This window comes from Carettochelys insculpta, chromosome 2, assembly GCF_033958435.1.
Source record: "Carettochelys insculpta isolate YL-2023 chromosome 2, ASM3395843v1, whole genome shotgun sequence".
In the NCBI taxonomy this organism is placed as follows: Eukaryota; Metazoa; Chordata; order Testudines; family Carettochelyidae; genus Carettochelys; species Carettochelys insculpta.
The window spans coordinates 275,817,907-275,838,927 of record NC_134138.1 but is presented as its reverse complement, the minus strand read 5'-3'; the positions used below and the strand labels follow the sequence as shown (position 1 = coordinate 275,838,927).

The window sequence follows — 21,021 nt, the reverse complement described above, 5'->3', positions numbered from 1 at the left end:
GCTGGGGGATGTGCAGCCCCGGGGCTGTCCTCAGCAGGACCGCAGCTGAATGATGCGCTGCTGGCTAAGTTGTGTCTGAAGCAGGCTGCAGCTGGGAGAGGAGAGGGCAGGGGAGGGTAACTTACAATGGCCAGCTCTGGTCACGGCCTTTAAATGCAAGGAGCAAGCTGCTCTCCAGGGGCCTGTGTCACTGTGACTCCGGTGCAGGGAGAAAGGCCGTGACAGGACCAAGTGTTCATCCACATGTCCTTGTCCTTCCGCTCCAAGCCCACCTGCCCTCAGGTTGAAGCAGCAGCTGCTCGACTGGCTGCATCACTTTGCTTTTGGGACAGTCGTAGGGATACTCTAGCAGGTGACCCGTGTCGTCCTCTGGACTGAGCAGCTTTCTGTGCTAGACCTCCCGGCCTCCCTCTGAGCTTCCTTCCACCAATCCCACCCTGTTCTCCGGCCGTGGCAGCTTTTGTTAACTTCTTTTCCACCGCAGTAAAGCGGCTGATGTCGGGGGAGGGGAGGGGATTTTATCTGTTGCTCTGCTCCCAGCTTTCAGGCAAGCTCACCCCTGCACCATCCAGTGAGAACGGGGAAGGAAAGGACCTGAACCAGCCCAGCTCCCTTGGCCCCCCATCCATGCCAAATTTTGTCCTTGCCTTGGTGCTCTCCACCCCCAAGGGCCAGAGGTGGAAAAAGTACCCCAAAAGTTAAGCAGGTCTTTGCCCACAATAGCTTATGCTCCAAAATATCTGTTAGTCTATAAGGCGCCACAAGGCTTCTTGTTGTTCTTGAAGATACAGACTAACTCGGCTCCCTCTGTGAAACTTGAGTAAAAAGGCAACTGCTGGGTGGGGGGATGGGAGAGTACTTAAGTACAAGTTACCAGGGGTCTGCTGGAAAACTGCTTGAGTAAAAGTACTCCCGCCCACGCGCACGTCGCATCTAGACATGAAAGCAGCTGCAATTTTACTCCTTGTAACTTTCTGGGTACTTTTCCCACCTCTGCCAAGGAAGAAATTACACTCCAATGCTGGCAGTAATGGAGCAAGCTGGCTGCCTGGCAGGCCCCTGGCTAAGGCACACAGCCTCACCCTTCACCCCCACCACTGCAGTTAAATTCACCTGCCCCGATCTTCCCTTCCCAGTCACTCTCTGCCCACCCCCATTCAGCGCTCCTGCCCCAGCACCCAGTGACCCGGGTCACTTGGCCATGGAGCCATGCAGTGCGTGTGGGGAGGGGGAGTTTCTTTTTGAAGCTTTGTTGCCTTGCTGCAAACAGTGACATGACTTCTTTCCCTGCTTGCGGACTGCATACCCTCAGGACCCGACTGGGACGCGAACCCAGGGGCTGCCCTCCGCCACAGAACAGAACCCTTGCAGCGGTGCTGTCGGACGGGGCACGCCAGCCCTGGCCTGAGGGGCCTGGGAAGGGCTCAGCCAGGCATCGAAACGTCTCTTTGAGCTTCTCTCGGGAAAACAGAGGGGCCCTGAAGTTCCTTCCCAGGTCTGGTCCAGCCCTGGCTTTCTGGGAAGATGCTACGGACGGCAGGAGAACTCGGAGGGTCTCTCGTGAAGCTGTCAGTAGGACTAGTAGAAAAGCAGGGCAGATTTCTATTAGCCCATGTAAAATCTCCCCAAGGGGACGGACCCCTCTGGCATCCAGCATCCCAGGCCATGGCCGCGAACGTTGGAGGAGGCGGCTCGTGCAGCTTCTCCCAGGAGGCAGACATGAACTTGTGCCTCTCCTCGGCAGTCTGCTGGTTTCCCTTTGCTAAGAGCCTTTGCCTTTCGGACCTGTGAAACGACCCTCTGTGCTGCAGGCTGTGCCTGCCTGGCCTCCAGACCCCCGTGCTGGGAGGTCGCTGGTTGCAGAGCCCAGCATTCCCCAGTCTGCCCAGGCTATCACCAGGAAGAAAAGAGACTGCAGGAAGTTGTAGGAAAGACATGGGTGGCAGAGGTGACTCCCCGCCCTGCCTGCTGCATTGACGCTGGGTTAAGGCTGCCACTGCCGAGCGATTCCTCTCCAGAAAGCCCTGCAGCAGAGGGAGAGAAGGGCAGCTACTCTGAGATTGGAGGAACGCTGGCTGGGAGCCGGGAGTGATTTGCTCCTAGCAGGGGGGCTCCGGTCCACTCAACAGGCTGACCCAAAACCATCTGAGTACATAACTGTGCGCCTCTTTTTGAGCCTGCTTGGCACGTGGGCCTGATCCTGAACTCCGTGGTTAGCAGAGGTGGGGAAAGTGCCCAAAAAGTTACTTGAGTAAAAGTGAAGCCGCTCTCACTTCTGGCTACCAGAGTACAATCAGATGTGTCGGGTGCGTGTGTATGTACTTTTACTCAAGTAGTTTTGCAGAGGGGCACCAGGACTGGTACTTAAGTACATGCCTCCCAAAGCAGCCGTGTCTTTGCTGAAGGAACTTTCTGGGGTGCTTTTCCCACCTCTGGTGTTTGGTTCCCGTAGCTGGCAGCCCTTGGGTTAGCTGGGGCATAAGCTGTGTGGAAGCTGCCTGGTATTGCGGGGCATTCTGTGCTGCGCTTGGGTACTGCCCGTAGACCTCTTCCCAACGCTAGTCCGTGCCTGTGCCCTGGGTGGGGCAGAGAGATCAGCTGCTCTCTAGGCACCCTGGACAGACTTGGAGCTCAGTTACTCTGCCCTAGCAAGAGTCACGTTGCTGATGGCTGTGGAGTCGCCCCAGCTGTGTGCTGGGGTCACGGTGCAGCGTGGAACCTGAGCATGGAGCATTCGAATGACCTGCACCAGTCCTGGCTCTCCAGATGAGACCAGCTTTCCTTCCTCCATACCCCTGAGCTGGAGCAGAGACCAAGCCTGGAGCCAGGCTCAGGGCAGGCATGCTGGAGGCTCATTTTTTTAACAAGGCATTTGAGGCCCTGATCCTCACCGGTTTCTGCCCAGCCTCACCATCCCGGGACGAGCCGCTGAAGCAGTTCGGGGGCTATTTGCTTTAAAGCAGATTGACTCTGGCTGGTGGATGGGCCCAGACTGAAGCCCTAAATTGGGGGTTCCTGCAGCCAAAGCCAGGAACATGCAGCTACCTGCACACTCACTGCCCCTCCTGATCTCTGGTCTGCTCCGGAGAGGCTGCCAAGGTGGCAGGCTCTGATGGACACGGCAGCTCAACAGGAGGGGGCGTGAGATTCCCCCAAACTCTTCATACATGCCACGAGACAGCCAAGAGCAGGGGTCACTCAGTTGCTGCTTGTCTGTGGGACTTTCAGATCCAGGACCTGGAAAGGAAAGCTCCTTTGCTGGTTCCCAAAGGCCATTCGGTGCTCGGTAGCAATTGCTGCTGCACTGTGTCTAACAGACCTGTTATGGCAGGGCCTGAAATCCTAGCGCCTGGCAGAGGTGGAAAAAGTACCCCCAAAGTTACGTGAGTACAAGTGCAGCTGCTTTGGTGGTGGATGTACTTAAGTACAAGTTACATGTGTCCCTCTGGAAAACTACTTGTGTAAAAGTGCATGCACGCGTCACAGCCAGGTTGTACTTGAGTACGCAGAAGTGAAAGCAGCTGCACTTTTACTCAAGTAGCTTTGGGGGTACTTTTTCCACCTCTGAGGCCAGGGGTTTCCTCTCCTTTCTCCCATCCCCACACCAGGCTGTACCCTGCTATTTACGGTTCATGCACAGGAGAGGTACCAGCTGATCTGATGCTGCAGAGCTGAGACTACATCAGAGGCAGGCTGCAGTCAGAGCGCAGAACCTGTCTCTGGGCCCAGAGCTCTGAACAAGACGTGTGAAGAGCTGGGTTCAAACCAGGATCCTGCAGGCAAACCCTGGGCAATGCTAACTCTGCGGGTGGCTGGTATCTCTGGCGTGGGCCCTGCTGCAGACTTGTGCTCCCTCGGGCTCTGAGGGGTGTCCAGGATGGAGCTGCGTCCCAGAGCAGGGCTCAGCTGACAGCCCAGCTGGTTACTCCGGTGCCCCAGGTGCGCTTGCTTGTCGCATGCTTAACCCTCTCTGTCTCTCTTCTCTGTGGCTGATGTAGCTTCTCTGCCCCCCTTTCCGACAGCTCTACGCGAGTGGGGCGCGGCAAGCGGACGCCACAGGGAGCGAGCTCGCCTCACGCTTGCTGACGGAGAGCGATGTCCAGCAGGTACTGCCCGGCACTCGGGGCGGCCAGGCGCTGTGTGGGCCCTGGCTCCTTTCGTTAATTTCTCTTCCGCTGTAACAAACCAGGGGATGTCAGCAAGGCGGCGGGGGGAAGGCTCCAGCTCTCAGACAAGGTCACCCCACACCATCCAGTGAGAGCGGGGGAGGAAATGGGACATAAGAACCAGCCCAGCTCCCTTTGGCTGGGATGCAGCGGGGGGGACAGATTTCGTCTTTGCTTGGTGCTTCCCATCCCCAAGGGCATTGGACTGAGGGGGAGACTGAGGCCGAGCCCCAAAGCGGGCAGCAATGGAGCACACGCTGGGGGGCTGGCAGGCCCCTGGCCAAGGCACACAACCTCACCCTTCACCTGCCCCCCTGCAGGTAAGTTTGACCAAGACTGGATCCCTGAGCAGAGCCAGCCATTAGGGCTGTGCCGCACCCCACGATGCCCTGAGGGAGCGCAAGGGACAGGCCAGGAGTCTCACCCCCGTTTATGAGGCAAGGTGACACACAGAGTCCAGGATAGAGCTGGGAAATGGTCCTAGAGGCACAGTCGTGGAGTTCGGGGCTAGACAGCCCTTCCCCCCAGTTCCCGCCACGTTGGCTGCTCCGGCTTCCTGCGTGATCCCAGCCACCTCACTTAGCACACCCAACCTAAACTGACCCGCAGGAAACGTAATATACAGGAGGTTTCCCAGGTACTGCTAAGAGAACCAAGCCTGGGCAAACTGCTCCAAACCCAGCCACTTACAGCCCTGACTGGCATCTCCTCCTCAGGGAGGAGAACAAAGCCAGCCACAAAAAACCACCACTGTTGCCTGTCTGGCTGGTGAGGGGTTATACCGGCAAATCCCACAGATTCCGCAGCAGCTTTATTCCCAAGTCAGAAACCCTCCTATTTCACCAACTCCACACAGATTCTTCTGAGCCCCAAAGGGTCCAGCCACATCCCCAGGGCAATGTATGCTTAGGTCTCCCCCAAAACAGCACGCAGCCCCAGTCCTTTTGAATCGAACCTCTAAAGAGAGAGAGAGAACAGGGTGAGAGGGAAAAATTGTTACAGCAGTTTTACACATGCATCAGTCAAAGCTTTTGATGCTGGCTGCAGCAGATGGCAAAAGCTGCTGTCTTGAAGGTCTCTGAAAGTGCGTCCTCTGAGGGACGGCTCCCCAGACCATGCAGGCTTCGTTCATAGCTCTTGCAAACTGCACCCAAGCCAGAGGCTGTGCCCGGCTGTCTTGAGGACTAAAGGAATAAGGACAAGGTGGCCACTGCCAGGATCCTCTTTATCGACTTGCTGTGTAGAAGGAAGCTCTCTTCTCCTTGGCAGTGGTGAACCACCTAGTCAGGTTACCTGTTCGGTATTCTGCTATTGGCTTCCCTGTGAGACTGCACTTCCCACAGCATTCGTGGGAAGTGGGTTGAGGGCTGACTCTCTGTTTAGTGAGTCTTGAAAGAACCCGAACAGGTGCCCGACACTACCAAGGAAGGCCACCCGCCTTTCCCCCAGGTCCCTGCCAATGGGAGCTGCAGTGAACCCAGATCTCCTGAGTCCCAGCCTAGTGCCTCCTCTTCCAGACCACCCTTCCCCCTCCCTGTCCTGCCGGCCCGTCAGTGCCTGCTTTGGGAGCTGGGCTGGATTTGAAGCACTGGGGGTGCAGCGTGCTGGCCCCTGCCATGGTCTTGTGCCCAAGGTGGGTGTGCCTAGGTGAGAAATAAGCCGGCCACCTCACTGAGAGCTGCACGAGGCGTTTCGAACGCTCTCACGGCGTTCTAGCCCAGGGAAGAGCTGGGCTGCCCCAGAGCCTGGGGAAAGAGGGCAGCAGGTGCTTTCCAAGGGGCATTGTGCTGGAGCCGTTGTTTAACCCATCTCCCTCTTAAAAAGAGGCTGGATTCCACGGTTTTAATGGGGGGAAGGTGAATCCGCCATTGTCCGCAGGTAAGGGGAACCTATTGGCGTCTGTGCTGCTGACATCCCTGGTTTGTGCACGGCGACGGCCCTGTGGGAATGAGCCTGCATCAGTCGCTTGTGTGTTTGTGTGTGTACGTACTGCACTAGCCGCGTGTCGCTGGCTCGCCTGGGTGGAGGAGAGCGCAGTCCCCTTTCGGATCCCAGCCAGCCATCTGCCAAGGGCTTGTGTTGTGTGGTCCTCAGCCTGGCCTGGGCATGGCAGCCGGGCAGGCTCTGTGGAGGCTTGGAAAGGCGCTGGTGACTCTAGATGTTTCTACCAGTCTGCTGGCCATCCTGCTGTGTTCGGATTTAAACAGCTGCCCGCTGGTGCTGGCCGGGCCCGTTTGCCCTGGCTCTGGAGTCCTTCAAGAAGTGGCTTTCCAAGCAGTGTTGTCAGGAAGGCTGGGCCCAATCCTGCCAGGTGCCAAGCGTCTTCAAGTGCCAGCTAGCTCTGTGGTGTTTAGGGGTGCCCAGCCCCGCCGTGTGAGGCACTGAGGACCTGACAGGATTGGGCCCGCAAAATCCACCTGTGCGTTGAGCGTTCCCTTTCCAAATCTTGCAGCAAGTTGGGAGTCTTTAACAACCCTCCCATTGCTCATGTGCGTGTGCAAACACACGCATGCACGCGCACGCACACCCCTCCCCGAGAAGAACCCCAGGGAGGCCGACTGGGAGGGCACTAGAGGCAGGAGGGGGCGAGGTTGCATATCGGGCGTTGAAAAACACCATCATCTGCCTGGTGGCACCAGCCTGTCTTGAACACCGAGCCAGAGACCCAGGCAGGAGACACAAGCCAGGCTCTCAGCTGGTGTGAAACCTGCGTGGCCCTGGTCAGTAACCCAGCCGGCCCTTGGGGGGCTGTTTTCCTGCAGGGGTTCTTGAGTGACAGGGGCGACTGGCCCCTCCTAGGTCCAGGGCAGTCCGTGACCCCCTTGCAGGTAGCCCGTGGGCTGGAGCTTGCCCCTTCCTCCAGCGGGGTTCCCCACAGCGCCCCTCCATGAGCTTAGAGGGCCAGTGCCAGCTCTGTGTTGTGGGGTGCAGGAGCCCTGAGCCTCGGGCCGGGTCTGGCTCAGGGGGGAAGAAGCGGCTCCGTGGGTTGCTGCTCCCCGCTGCTGGGGAAATGGTAGCACAGGAAGCTACCTGCTTGCAGGAGACTTTCCCTACTGCTCCCGTGGGCCGGAATTGCAGCCAGTGGGGGCAGCAGAAGGTGATGCCTGAGAGTGTGGAGTTACAGGGGACCTGGGGCTGCCACTCTGGAGCCCTGCCCCAGCCCCAGAGCCTTGTCAACAGCACTGCCGTAGCAGCGGGGAGCCCTGGCGTCGGGATCGCTGAGCTACAGGGCAGCCCAGAGGTTGTAACCATGTCAGCAAGCCGGACAGGGGAGCCAGGCTGGGAAGAGAAGGAGGGATCTCGGCTCTGGGGTGGAGCCAGGCATGGGGCTGTGGGGAGTCAAGGCTGAGGGGGCGGAGGAGCTGGTTTGGGAGTGGAGAAGGGGAGGGTGGGGAGCAGAGGGGGCAGGGGGTCACAGGACTGCTGGGAGGGTGAAGATGGGCTGCAGGGAGGCAGGACAGGGAGGGGAAGGGGCCAAGCTGGGGACAGGACTGCTGGGAGGAGGCAGAGCTGGGCAGGGAACAAGTGAAAAACTTTTCTTTTTCCCACCTCAGCCATGATTTTACAGCCTTCATCACATCCCCCCTCAGTCTCCTCTTTCCTAAGCTGAAAGGCTCAGTCCTTTTAATCTCTCCTTGGCCACGTCTACACGTGCACGCTACTTCGAAGTAGCGGCGCCAACTTCGAAATAGCGCCCGTCACGGCTACACGTGTTGGGCGCTACTTTGAAGTTGAAATCGACATTAGGCGGCGAGACGTCGAAGTCGCTAACCCCATGAGGGGATGGGAATAGCGCCCTACTTTGAAGTTGAACGTCGAAGTAGGGCATGTGTAGACGATCCGCATCCCGCAACATCGAAATAGCGGGGTCCACCATGGCGGCCATCAGCTGAGGGGTTGAGAGACGCTCAAGAGCTTCCTAGTGGGGCTCTATGGGGCTCTGTGGGGCTCTATGGTCACCGTGTGCAGCAGCCCTTAGCCCAGGGCTTCTGGCTGCTGCTGCTGCAGCTGGGGATCCATGCTGCATGCACAGGGTCTGCAACCAGTTGTCGGCTCTGTGGATCTTGTATTGTTTAGTGCAAGTGTGTCTGGGAGGGGCCCTTTAAGGGAGCGGCTTGCTGTTGAGTCCGCCCTGTGACCCTGTCTGCAGCTGTTCCTGGCACCCTTATTTCGATGTGTGCTACTTTGGCATGTAGACGTTCCCTCGCAGCGCCTATTTCGATGTCGTGCTGCCCAACGTCGAAGTTGAACGTCGACGTTGCCAGCCCTGGAGGACGTGTAGACGTTATTCTTCGATGTTGCTACATCGAAATAAGCTATTTCGATGTAGCGTGCACGTGTAGACGTCGCCCTTGTGCGGCAGCCATTCCAAACCCCTCACAAAGAGAAGAAGGCAGTCCAGGAGCACTTTAAAAACTAACCGAATCATTTATTAGGCGCTGAGCTTTCGTGGGACAGACCCACTTCAGTTCAGCCAGGGTCACCCCGGATCCAGTCCGCCTGGCCACAGGCCATTGGGGCCTTCCTAGTCACCCCGATCACCAGCGCCACTAAAGCAGCCGGCGGCTGTATGGAGCCTCGGATTAGAGAGGGGAGAGATCCCTACGGTGCCCAAAGAAGTGGGTCTGTCCCACCAAAGCTGAGCACCTAATAATTTATTTGGTTCGTCTTTCAAGTGCTGCTGGACTGCTGTTTTGTTTGGCTAGAATACAGACGAACACGGCCATGGCTCTGTCTCTATTAAACCCCTCAGGCTTTTTGTTGCCCTTTTCTGGACTTTTACCGGGGCCGATAGGTCTTTTTTGGAGATGACGGGGCCACGTCAGTGCGCAGCGTTAATGATCTCAGATAGCACCGTCCCCAGCCTGCCAAGGGAATCTCGTCCCTGCGGATGGGAGGAGCCCAAGAGACCCTTCCTTTCTGTAGGTCGGGTGCAAATAGCTGTGGTGCCGTAGGGATCTCTCCCGTCTCTCATCCGCGGCTCCATGCAGCCGCTGGCTGCTTTAGTGGCACTGGTGAGCAGGGGTGACTAGGAAGGTCCCAACTGCCTGTGGCCAGATGGATTTGCTCTGGGGTGACCCTGACTGAACTGGTGGCTTCTCCCACACCACCCGTTCCTTCCCCCCCGCCCCTCCATCACCGACACAACGTAAAGACAAAGGCCCAGCAGCTCCCTCTGAGCCGGTGAAAAGCTCACGATCCGAGGGGCTGGGTAGCCGCAGTTCCCGCCACAGCCAATGACAACTGCGGCTGCTTGGGCGCTCGGCAGCTGAGGGGGTCTGGCTTGGATCTCGCACCAGGGCGCTGGTCAGCCCTGCGGTGGCCATCTCGGTCTGAGTCAGAGGAAGCTCTTTTCTGCTCATAGGCCACCGTAGAATCACAGGGCTGGAAGGGACCTCAGGAGGTCAGGGAGTCCAGCCCCTGCTTCAAACAGGATCAACCCCACTAAGTCATCCCAGCCAGGACCTTGTCAAGCTGGGACTTAAAAACCTCGAGGGATGGAGAATCCACCACCTCTCTAGGCAACACATTCCAGTGCTTCACCACCCTCCTGGTGAAGTAGTTTTTCCTAATATCCAACCTACTCCTCTCCTTCTGTAACTTCAGACCATTGCTCCTTGTTCTGCCATCTGACACCACTGAAAACAGTTTCTCACCCTCCTCTTTAGAGCTCCCCTTAAGGAAGCTGAAGGCTGCTATTAAATCACCCCTCAGTCTTCTCTTCTGCAAACTAAACAAGCCCAAATCCCTCAGCCTCTCCTCATAGGTCTCGTGCTCCAACCCCTTAATCATTTTCATTGTCCTCCGCTGAACCTGCTCTAGCAAATCCACATCCTTTTTATACTGGGGAGCCCAAAACTGGACACACTACTCCAGATAACAGCAACGAAGGGTCCTGTGGCAGCTTATAGACTAACAGAAAAGTTTTGAGCGTGAGCTTTCGTGAGCACAGACTCACGTCATCAGATGCTGGTCTTGGAAATCAGCATCTGATGAAGTGGGTCTGTGCTCACGAAAGCTCATGCTCAAAACTTTTCTGTTTAGTCTGTAAGGTGCCACAGGACCCTTCGTTGCTGTTACAGATCCAGACTAACACGGCTACCCCTCCGATACTCAATACTCCAGATGTGGCCTCACCAGTGTCGAATAGAGGGGAGCAACAACCTCTCTAGATCGGCTCAAAATGCTTGTCCCAATGGACCCCCATATGCCATTGGCCAGTGTGACTTGGCTGTGCAGGGCTTGACCCGTTTTGTGGTGAGGCTGTGGGAAGAGCTGTGAACACGGGGCAGGATTGGCCTGATGGCCCAGCAGAAGTTTATAGGAAAAGGCCACCACCAGTGTTCCTGTTAAGCTGCGTGCTTGTATAGCCACTCATGAGAGAGTCAGATGCCGCCTGGCTGATTAGCAGAGCACCCCACAGCTAGGGGCCTTTTTCCACCGGCGGTGCATGCGTGTGCATGCAAACATTTATTCCACACACAGAAGGAAACGATTTGAGGAAACGTCGGTTTTTCTACACTGTCATCACTCGCTTTCTCCTGCCTCCTTAGGTGTTCGACAGCAGTTCTGACGCCATCATGGTTCATGCCATCGGCGTGCTCACCTCCATCATGAGCAATTCGCCCTCCGCCAAGGTAAGGACTGGGGAGGCCTTATCTCCCTCAGGTGCTGGTTGGTTGTAACAGGGGAGTGGGATGCTATGGGTCAGTGGAAGGGGAGGTCATGCTGCCAAGTGGGTAACACACACTGGGACTCAAGAAGCCTGCATTCAAATCCCAGCTCTGCCCCAGGCCTGTTGGGTGACCTTGCCCAAGCCATTTCGCCGCTTTGTGCCTCAGTTTCTCCATCTGTAAACTGAGAGTAAAGACAGTGACCTCCTTTGCCCAGCACTTAGAGATTGGTAAGTAATACCCATCAGGGGAGTCTAAACCTGGCCTGTTTCCAAAGCGCGCACCCAGGAACCCAGTGGCCTGGCTGAGGAGGGGCTTAGTGTACTGGGGGAGATGAGTCAAAAGGAGCGCTCCCATCCCGGGGTGCAGCTGCTTTAATTTTGTGCAGTAGGACAAACCATATTGTGTACCCTGCAGGGCTTTTCTGAGCTACCTCTTTAAGACCAGACCCTGCCACCCTGCGTAAAAGCACTGTCCTAGTCTGTGCAGAATTCCCTTGCTGGCCCTGGGAATAAGCACAGCATAAGCTCCACCTCTAGGAGAGGGGGCAAGGCCTGGCCATCCCCAGGCAACCTTGTCATCTAAACTGGGAGCTTCTGGACAGGGAGGAAAGTAAAACCAACTTTCAATGTTGCCGCAGTGAAAGTTCAGCCTGGTTAAAAAAAAAAAAAAAAATCTGCTCAGGGCTTGAGTTTTCACTTCTATGTTGCTGGGCGCTTGTTTGAGATCTCGGTTAGGCTGGGGTGGATTAAAAAAACCTGTGTTTGTAAGACTTTTTGGGACCCTGGAACACCAAACAATATTTTTATGCAGAACGTTGATGAAAATTCCCACCCCCCCCCGCCCCCCAAAAAAAGAAAACCAAACCGCAATTTTTACAGGAAAACCAAACTGAAGTAATTGAATCAGGTATCCTAGCAAAAAACAGCTTTTCTTCTCATGAAGAACATCTGGAATTCTAAGCAGCTCAGAGCTCAGACTAATGTCAGGTTAAGAACATAAGAATGGCCATTACTGGGGCAGACCAAAGGTCCATCTAGCCCAGCATCCCGTCTGCCGACAGTGGCCAGTGCCAGGTGCCCCAGAGGGGGTGGACCGAAGACAATGACAAAGTGACTTGTCTCCTTCCATCCATCTCCAGCCTCTGTCAAACAGAGGCCAGGGACACCATTCCTACCCCCCGGCCCCCAGGCTAATAGGCTTTTATGGACCTAACCGCCATGAATTTATCTAGCTCTTCTTTGAACTCTCTTACAGTCCCAGCCTTCACAGCCTCCTCTGGCGAGGAGTTCCACAGGTTGACTGTGCGCTGTGTGAAAGAGAACTTTCTTTTATTAGTTTTAAACCTGCTACTCATTAATTTTATTTGGCATCCTCTAGTTCTTATATTTTGGGAACAAGTAAATAATTTTTCTTGATTCACCCTCTCCACACAGCTCAGGATTTTATAGACCTGTATTGTATCCCCCCTCAGTCTCCTCTTTCCTAAACTGAAAAGTCTGTCTCTTTAACCTCTCCGCACACGGGACCCGTTCCAAACCCCCAGTCATTTTAGTTGCCCTTTTCTGAACCTTTTCTAATGTCAAAATACCTTTTCTGAGGTGAGGAGACCACATCTGTACTCTGTATTCAAGATGTGGGCGTCCCATAGTTTTCTAAAGGGGCAGTAAAATATTATTCCTTATTTTCTATCCCTTTTTTAATAATTCCTGACATCCTATTTGCTTTTCTGACTACTGCTGCACACTGGATGTTTTCAGAGAACTATCCACGATAACCCCAAGTTCTCTTTCCTGATCGGTTGTAGCTAAATGAGCCCCCATCATATTGAATGTGTACTTGGGGTTATTTTTTCCAACGTGCATTACTTTACACTTATCCACATTAAATTTCATTTGCCATTTTGTTCAACTCCACTATTAAATCAGTCCAACTGTATGGGGCAGAAACCTGGCCTGCTTCCAAAGTGCACTCCTTGGAACCCAGTGGTCTGGCTGAGGAGGGGCTTAGTGTACTGGGGTGATGGGTCGACAGGAGCGCTCCCACCCCTGGGTGCAGCTGCTTTAATTTTGTGCAGTAGGACAAACCATGTTGTGTACGCTGAAGGGCTTTTCTGAGCTACCTCTTTAAGACCACACGCTGCATAGGAGCGCTGTCCTAGTCAAAGTAGATTGTCAAAAAAAAAAATCCACATGTTTATCCATAACTGCCTCCGTAAAATCCGCTGGATGCACTGGCTGTACACCATCAGCTACCCAGACCTGTGGCAACTGACTCGCCCACTGGAGGGGCTGCCCCTGAGGTTGGGGCTGGTGGAAGGAGTCTGTGGGCAGAAGGGTTGCAGAGCCATTTCCTTTTTCTTTGGGCTTGAGAAGTTATTTTAACTTCTGGGACTTGGAAGCATCTGATCTCTTCTCTCCCACAGAGTGGGGCGGGGAGGGTGTATCGGGTGTGTGTCTACACAGCCCTGAAAGGCCCGTCTTGGACCTTGGATCAGCTCACTTGGGTTCCCAGGCATCAGGTGCCAGGAACAGGGTAGATCTCCTGGCTGGATTCAGCACCCAGCCCCATGGTGGATTTTAAAGCTCACCCTCCAGCCCAAGCCTGAGCGTCCACATGGATGGTTTCAGCCCCGCAGTGTAAGCCTGAGTCCCCTGCCCCAGGCTCTGGGTGTCGCTGCTGGGTGGGATTTTTACTGGTCTGCAGACATAGTCAGAGATGGTTCATCTATCTCTGGGGGTCCCTGGGGGCCTTGTGTCATGCAGGCAGCTCCCCAAGAATCCTCTCACCTTCCCTGCTCTTGGGGGCTGGTCTCCTCCCTTCTCTCTTCATACTGGGCCAGGCCTTTCTGGGAGCCAGCACAGGCCTGGGGGTGATTTGTGGCTTAATAAGAACAAGATACACTCAGGTTTGTTTTGAATATTGATTTTAAAAGTCGCAGCCCGTTTGTTCTTGTTCCGTTCCGTTCCATTCCATTCCATTCCGGTTCTAGGTTAGGACAAAGGTCTGGTTCTGCTTTGGTTCCGGTTCTGCTCCCTGCCCAGCACCCCTGCTCCGAAGGCCACTGTTAGCTGCAGGGGGCCAGGGCTAGCTCTTACACAGGCTCACCTCTCACTTCCAGGAGGTGTTCAAGGAAAGGATCGGCTACTCCCACTTGTACGAAGTCCTCAAGAGCCAGGGCCAGCCCAGCGCTCGCCTGCTGGAGGAGCTGCTGAACATGGTAAGGACGGAGCTCGGGCAGTGCATGGCTTTATGTGTCCTGTTCCCCAGACGGTATCGCCCAGGCGGGAGATGCTCCACCACCATGGAACTCTGCCCCCATTCTCCTGGACGGCCCAAGGCTAGAGGCTCGAATCTGGCACTGCCTCACCGGAAGAGGCTGATGGGTTTGGAGCCGGGGTCCTGGGTTCTATCCCCATTGCTGGTGACCCAGCAGGCCGGAAGAGGCTGATGGGTTTGGAGCCGGGGTCCTGGGTTCTATCCCCATTGCTGGTGACCGAGCAGGGCTGTCGCTAGTGCCGGACTGGCAGAGGGGCACAGCCGCTGTGTGATCACAAGGGTTACGACACGTCTGCTTTCGCCTGGGCCGAACCACCAAGTAATCAGGTGCAGCTGGCCTCCCTTGTGGAGTACGGTCCTTTGCTGGTCCCTCTGCATCCCCCAGAACGGGGTGGGGATTCCGTATGCCTGACCTTCAGAGTCTGTCCTTTGTGAGCCCCCCATAGCCAGGTGGGAATTCGGCCAAGGAGAGGGTGGCTCCTTGTTTGCTGACACGTGGTTCGTTTTGCACTCATGCCAGTCCAGCCCCACTTCCCATGCACTGACCCAGCTGGGCACGTAACTGCGCCGCATGCATGTGTCTGTCAGAGCGGCTGGGGCGCACAGGTAGCCACCAGGACTCCTTACAAAGGCAGCCAGGCAAAGTTATCCACTGTCTTTTTTACACTCCTGCTAGTATGAGCGCCAGGCTTGGCCTTCCCTCGAGAGATCACGGTTGAGATTTCTCTGCCTCCCACGCCAGGGACCCCGTGACTCTCAGCCCCCGAGGAGGGGGAGCTTGCAGAATGAGCTACGTGCCTTAACGAGCTGGTCAGCATGAAAGCGGGAGAGGTGCAAAGGGAAGGAAGAGAGGCTTGTGCGGGGAGAGAGGCCTTGGGGAGAGGAGGCAGCGGTGTACTTGGGTATTGGCTGTCTGAGCCCTGGTTTTGACCTCCACTGAAGCGACGCCGTTGTCTGCAGGTCTTGAGCTCCCCAAAAGCAGCTGCTGTGTCGCAGAGCTGGGGGCAGGCTAATTAGAGGGTCCGGGGGCCAGCGGAGTTAATACGCGTTTAGGTCGGATGGGATAGGACAGCCCTGGAGCTGGCAAGAGCTCTCTTGTGAGGGCAGCCGTGAGGAAGTGGTGTGGCGCTCTGGTCCAGGCTGCTGTTGCTGTTCAAGTCGAGTGGACGTAGCTGACAAAGCGGCAAAGTCACTTTAGGGTCTTCAGAAGGTCTCCAGGGGTGAAATCCTGGGACATTCGTAGCCCCTCGGCCCTGTCATCCACAAACACAGCCTGATGGCCTGGCTGTATCCCATCTTACCGCTGCAGATGGACTCAGGTACTCAGCCCCTTTCCCTGCCCCGCAGGCTGCCTCTGCCACGGTCTCCATCCACCGACAAAATGTTTCCCCAGAGAATGGGAGTTCATCCGTAATCCAATTCCCCCAGTTGGGTTGGGAGCAGCGTTCTGTGTAAGCCGAGCACAGGAGAGGTTCAGGGGCTGCCCACAGCCGGCAGCGCGCGTGTGTGTGTCTGTCTATTGGTGGTGCACAGCCACACGTGCCTGGGTGCACATAACAAAATTAATTCCACAAGGGGACAGGTTATAATTAGAGGGACCGCTGGTTGGAAGCAGGGTCTCTACAAAGAGCCGCATCTCCGGGTGCCAGTGCAGACATCCGTGGCCCGCTTTTGCGGCTGCAGATACAAATTTTGTATCTGCAAAGGGCTCTGCCTCTAAGGCCTGAGCAGCCTTCGGGCAGCGCCCAGCCTCTCTCCTTGGCTCAGTGTGCGGACGGGGCCAACCACACTCTGCACATGACGTACCTGCTGCCTGGCATCGGAGAGCTCACAGAAGTGGGTCTGTCCCACGAACACTCACCTAATAAATTATTTTGCTAGTCTTTAAAGTGCTGCTTGACTGCTTTTTGTTTTGATAGTGTGTGGACTAGCCTGGCTCCCTCTCTGCCCCGATACCCAGGAGGTGGAATTACACCTGGGCTCCACACCCTGGCCTCCGAGCCTGAGGAAAATGGCATTGGTGGGCATCCTGCCCACCCATCCCTCCCGCTCCCCGTCGCTGCCCTGGTTCCCTGCCCCGTGCCCCCAGGCTGTGTGCCCCCTGCGTGCCCTGCGGCGCCTCAGCTGGCCTGGGGGTGATGTGCGTGCGGGTCTGTGTGCAGTTGTGTGTAGACATGGCCAGAGGCAACGCTCAGGGCGAGGGGGGTCAAATGCCCCAGTCGAATTGGGCTGCCCGGGCCACAGGGAGAGAGGAGCTCTGTTCTCTCCCTGCACTTCTCCCTTGGGCCATTCGGCCATGCTCCCAGGCAGCCGCAATGAGGAGCCGGTTCTGCCTCCCAGCCGGCTCTCTCAGGCAGCAGGGGCAGGGAGAGCGGCCAAACAGAGAGCCCCCCTCCTGCCCCCAATAACACAGGGTGGGGAGAGCGCTGTGGCCCTGGGCTGGGCAAGGTGGGACTGGTCGCAGGGCAGGGGAGACACGGGGTGGTCACATGCCCCCCAGTACAGGGTGGCCCCAGTTGTCCGTGGGTGTTGCCCAGGATTTGGAATATCCCATGATGCACTGCAGTAGTCCAGCACCCTAGAGCCAGAAGAGCGGCTGGCGACCAGACCGGGGGCTCAGGGCAGAGGTAGGCCGGGTGCAGGCCCTGCCAGAGGGCAGCAGGGAGAGGGGGACGGCCCAGCACCCGCGGGCTAAGGGACATGACCCTGCGGCTTCCATCTCCCCAGGCAGTGGAGGGTGACCACAGCGCTTTCCCCGTGCGACTCATCCGCAACGAGCAGCCGCTGCTGCTTCTCCTCGCCTGGCTGCCCGAGCTGGCCTCGCGGGACCTGCAGGTGTTCCTCTCCGACTGGCTGAAGAGGATCTGCGAGGCCTCCCTGCCCAGCCGCCTGACCTGCGTCAAGGCGGGGATGGTGGGCTGCCTTCTGGACGCCCTGCGCGCCGGGCGGGACCTGGACCCGAAATGCTCCGAGAACCTCCTCTACCTGCTGCAGGTGCTGGGCAGCCTCTCCATCCGCCCGGGAGAGCTCCGCCAGCTGCTGCGGCTGCTCTGGACCGAGCCCGGCCAGGGGCCCCATCCGTACACCGCGCGGGTCATCCGGGCACTCTCTGGCATGGCGAGGAGGGACCGGGCCGAGAGGGCCCTGCAGTACTTCGACCTGTCGCCCAGCATGGCGGGGATCATGGTGCCGCCCATCCAGAAATGGCCCGGGAGCGGCTTTGCCTTCCACGCCTGGGTCTGTCTGAACGAGGAGCCCACGGAGCCGCCGGAGCTGCCCACCAGGCTGAAGCGGAAACAGCTGTATAGGTAGGGAGCTGCGGCGGGCGGTGGGGAGGGTGAGCTGGTCTTCTCTGTGCGAACGGAAACCCGTTGGAGACCCCTGGAGTTTGGACCCCAGCGAGCACGGGTTTAAAACCCTCAGGCTGCTGCTCGTTCTGTTTAGGTGACGTGGGCCTTGCTGCGCTGTACTTGTTAGAGGTGCTGGATTCCTTTCGTGTAGGATCTTAGAATCACACAGCACTAGAACTGGACAGGACCTTGCTTCTAATACAGTTATTTCTTCTTACCCTTTGTGTCTCTAGCCGGTTGAGCTCATCCTTTCTAATCCTGCCCCTGCAGATCTGTATTGTTTGCTTGTATTCATTCTCTGTAATTTGCCCTAGTTTGCCCTTTCTATGACTCCTTTTGGATTTTAAGATCATGCAAGATCTCCCGGCCAAGCCCAGGCGGCCTTTTGCCAGACTTTCTAGCTTTCCTTGGCAGCTGTATAGCTTGCTTTAGGGCCCTAGATAATGTCATTTTGGAAAAACTGCCGACTCCCTTCAGTTGTTCTTCCTCCGAGTCTTGCTTCCCGTGGGACTTACCTACCAGCTCCCTGAATTTGCCAAAATCTGCCTGCCTGAAATCCATTGTCTGTGTTTTGCTGTTCTCCTTTGTACCATTCCCTAGAATCACGAGCTCTCTGATGTCCTGGTCACTTTCTCCCAGGCTTTTTCCACCTTCACAATAAAATATTGTCTTCAGTGCAGTCCCAGAACTTACTGGACAGTCTGTGCCTCTCTGCGTTAGTTTCCCAACATAAGCCTGGAGAGTTAAAGTCTCCCATTACCAAGAAATCCTGCGCTTTGGATGATGTTGTTAGTTGCTTAGAAGAAGCCCCAGCCACCTCTTCTACCCAGTGAAGTGCTCTGTTGATAGAGATCCTCGCTCTCCTCACCCCAGGTCACCCAGCTGTGCGGCTTCCCACAACGTCCCTTGTAGGGGCTCAGGGCTGCCACAGGGTGAGAGTTTCACCCCATCTCCTGAAGCTGCTTGAGCTGGTGAGGAGGAGCCCCTTCCAGCTGGCCTGAGCATGGAGCTGCCTGCAGTAGTAGGCACGCTGACCCCAGCAGAGAGCTGCCAGTGTAAGCTCAAGCCCCCTCCCCCTTGCCCCACCTTGAGTCTCCTCAGCCCAGAACATCTCAAAAGCCCATCCTGCACCCCAAACCCACGGTGCCTGTACCCCCTTTGGCACTCCAGCCCAGAGACCATCCCCAAATTTGGAGCCCCCCCCATGCCTGGCCCACCCCAGAGCTGCACCCCCATCCCAGCCCCGAGCCCCACCCGCACTCACCCTGTGACGCGAATTGTGCGCTGATCTGAAGGTGATATGTTGCGCACCATCTCCACATTGGTGCAAACAACAAAATTCATTCTGCTCAGGAGTGTCAAAAATCAGAGGCTGCTCCAGCCTCCCTGTCTCCTGAGCGGGGCGCTCCCTGGCTGAGCAGTTCCCTGCCTGCACTGTGGTATCCCCAGCAAGCGAGCTGGCCTGAACAGGCTGTGAATAGTGGCTTGCCAACAGATGTAAATTGTCAGCCCTGGCTGAGCAAGCACATTTATTCCTTAGGTAAAAGCATTATAAGGAAAGACTCATGGAAATACAAATCAGGGAACCTCCCACAGGAGCTGATGAGATTGACAGAGGTCACCCACCTGCTTCCTGGGGTGTTTGGGCTCAGGTCCATCACTCTCTTCCCAGGAAGGATTGATGCCCCCCACCATGCATCCTTGGATAAGGTCCTGCCTGTCTGCTGATCAGAAAGGCAGTCCAGAGCCAGGCCGTTGAGGCAGAATGCTGTCTTTGTCTCTGGAGAATCTTGTTTGAACAACTATATGAAAGCTTCACTGGAGGGTGGTACCTCTTTGGAGGGGGAGGCAATGTGATTGCTTTGCCTTAATCACCCCCCATTGCCTGGGGGCACTGCGGTAGCCCTTTTCACTACAAAACGTAACCAGCCATTTAAAGCAATGGACACCGAAGACACCCCGGAGGGCTGCAATCTTTGTCCCATCTCTCCCTCTGAAGATGTTGCATCCTGGCCAGCCCACAAGAGCGCCTGTGCTTCCTGCTATTGCATTTTCCAAGGGTATTTTGGAAGATTGCCGTGCCGGTCACCGTGGGCGGCGTTCTTGGAACCTCTTACACAAGAGCACGTGCAAGCTAGCGTGTTCATCACTTATGCTAGCAAATGACCTTGAATTCCTGCAGCGCCCTTGCAGCCCTGGGAGAGGGAGCTGGAGGCTACCCTGGCTCAAACATTAGCACAACATTGCATGCAGGGAGGATGACCCAGTAGTTAAGGTGCTACTTTGGGACTAGAGAAACCTGGGCACTTCTCTGCCACTGACTTCCTGTATGACCTTGGGTGTGTCACATAGCCTCTCTCAGCCTCGGTTCTCCTGCCTCTCAGATGGCTGTGCGGGTAGATCTGGTTCCATGAGAACTCCACAAACTAGTGTGATGGAGGCCAGAAAAATACTTAGTGCAGAAAGTAAAGCTAAGCTCTGGCCAGATGCGGGCCTCTCACGTCGGTAGCCCAAGTTTTGACGGCAGCCGTGCATGGTGCTGCTCTGGCAGAATCTGAACACCAAAAGGTTGTTTGCTCCCCCTGCGTCTGGTGCTGGGAGAACTCCCTTCTTTAGCGAGGGGTGTCTGTTCCCGCCCCCCCACTTAAACCCCAATCTGGAGGTGACAGGTGGCCTAGAGGAGAGTGTTGAGAACCCCCCGTAGCACCTTCCTTCCTCTCTTCCTGCTCTGTACCTTGATGGACTTGGCAGTGAGCTCAGCGCCAGGGTCCCATCATCCCCGTCTGTCTGTGGTTTTCCGTCCTTCCCCCGTTCACCTTTCCCTCCCACACCACACTGTCTGCAGCAGTGCTCCCTGCCGGTTTGAGCGCCTTTCTCCGGTGTAGCATGCGCTCGCACGCCCCCGTCCCCAGGCCGTTCCCTTTCGCGTTCTCTCTCCAGCCACCCAGGCCTAGCACCCGCCTCACCATTCCCTTCCCTCCCTGTGACTCCCCCTCCAGCTTTTTCACGGCCAGCGGCACGGGCTTCGAGGCGTTCTTCACGGCCGCCGGGATGCTGGTGGTGGCCGTGTGCACCAAGAAGGAGTACATGACTGTGACGCTCCCGGATTTCTCCTTCAACGATTCTGCCTGGGTGAGTTCGGTCCCTTTCCACTGGGATCGTGGGACCTCCCCTTTCATTGCTGTGCCTTCTCGCCCAGCCCTCCCGTTGGCCTTTCCAACTGGTCTCAGTCCGTCAGGTCTTCAGCATGATCTCCCACCAGTCACCTGGCCATGGCGGGCAGGGTCAGCCTGTCCTGAAGTGTGACTTGGGCCCGTCAGAGGGGTATTGTGCCCCCTGCTCTAAAACCAGCCCCAGCAAGGGCTGACCCCTGGGCGCCAGGGCATTCTGCCCTTTGCTCCATGACCTCGCGTTTCCTGAGTCTGTTCCTAGTCTCCGTGCTGGGCCCCTTTGCAGCAGCCAGTTTCCTTTGGAGCCCTTTCGTCATGGGGGGGCATCCCCTACCTCCCTCGAAACCCAGGCCAATCTACTTAACCATTGGCCTAACCGATT

The 21,021-nt window shown here is 56.5% G+C and overlaps 1 protein-coding gene across 4 annotated transcripts in view; it reads left to right on the top strand.

Annotated features, from left to right (window-relative positions):
* The window catches only part of NBEAL2 (neurobeachin like 2), a 197,528-nt gene that overhangs the window by 125,698 nt on the left and 50,809 nt on the right, over positions 1-21,021 (top strand). For all 4 annotated transcript variants that reach the window (XR_012644109.1, XM_074985256.1, XM_074985259.1 and 1 more), the window contains exons 10-14: positions 4,023-4,106; positions 10,721-10,804; positions 13,962-14,060; positions 16,847-17,427; positions 20,469-20,601. Coding sequence is in view for 3 of the 4 variants with exons in the window: in XM_074985256.1 (XP_074841357.1) it covers positions 4,023-4,106; positions 10,721-10,804; positions 13,962-14,060; positions 16,847-17,427; positions 20,469-20,601 (981 nt within the window). In the remaining variant the exon portion in view is untranslated. The remainder of the gene's footprint in view (positions 1-4,022; positions 4,107-10,720; positions 10,805-13,961; positions 14,061-16,846; positions 17,428-20,468; positions 20,602-21,021) is intronic.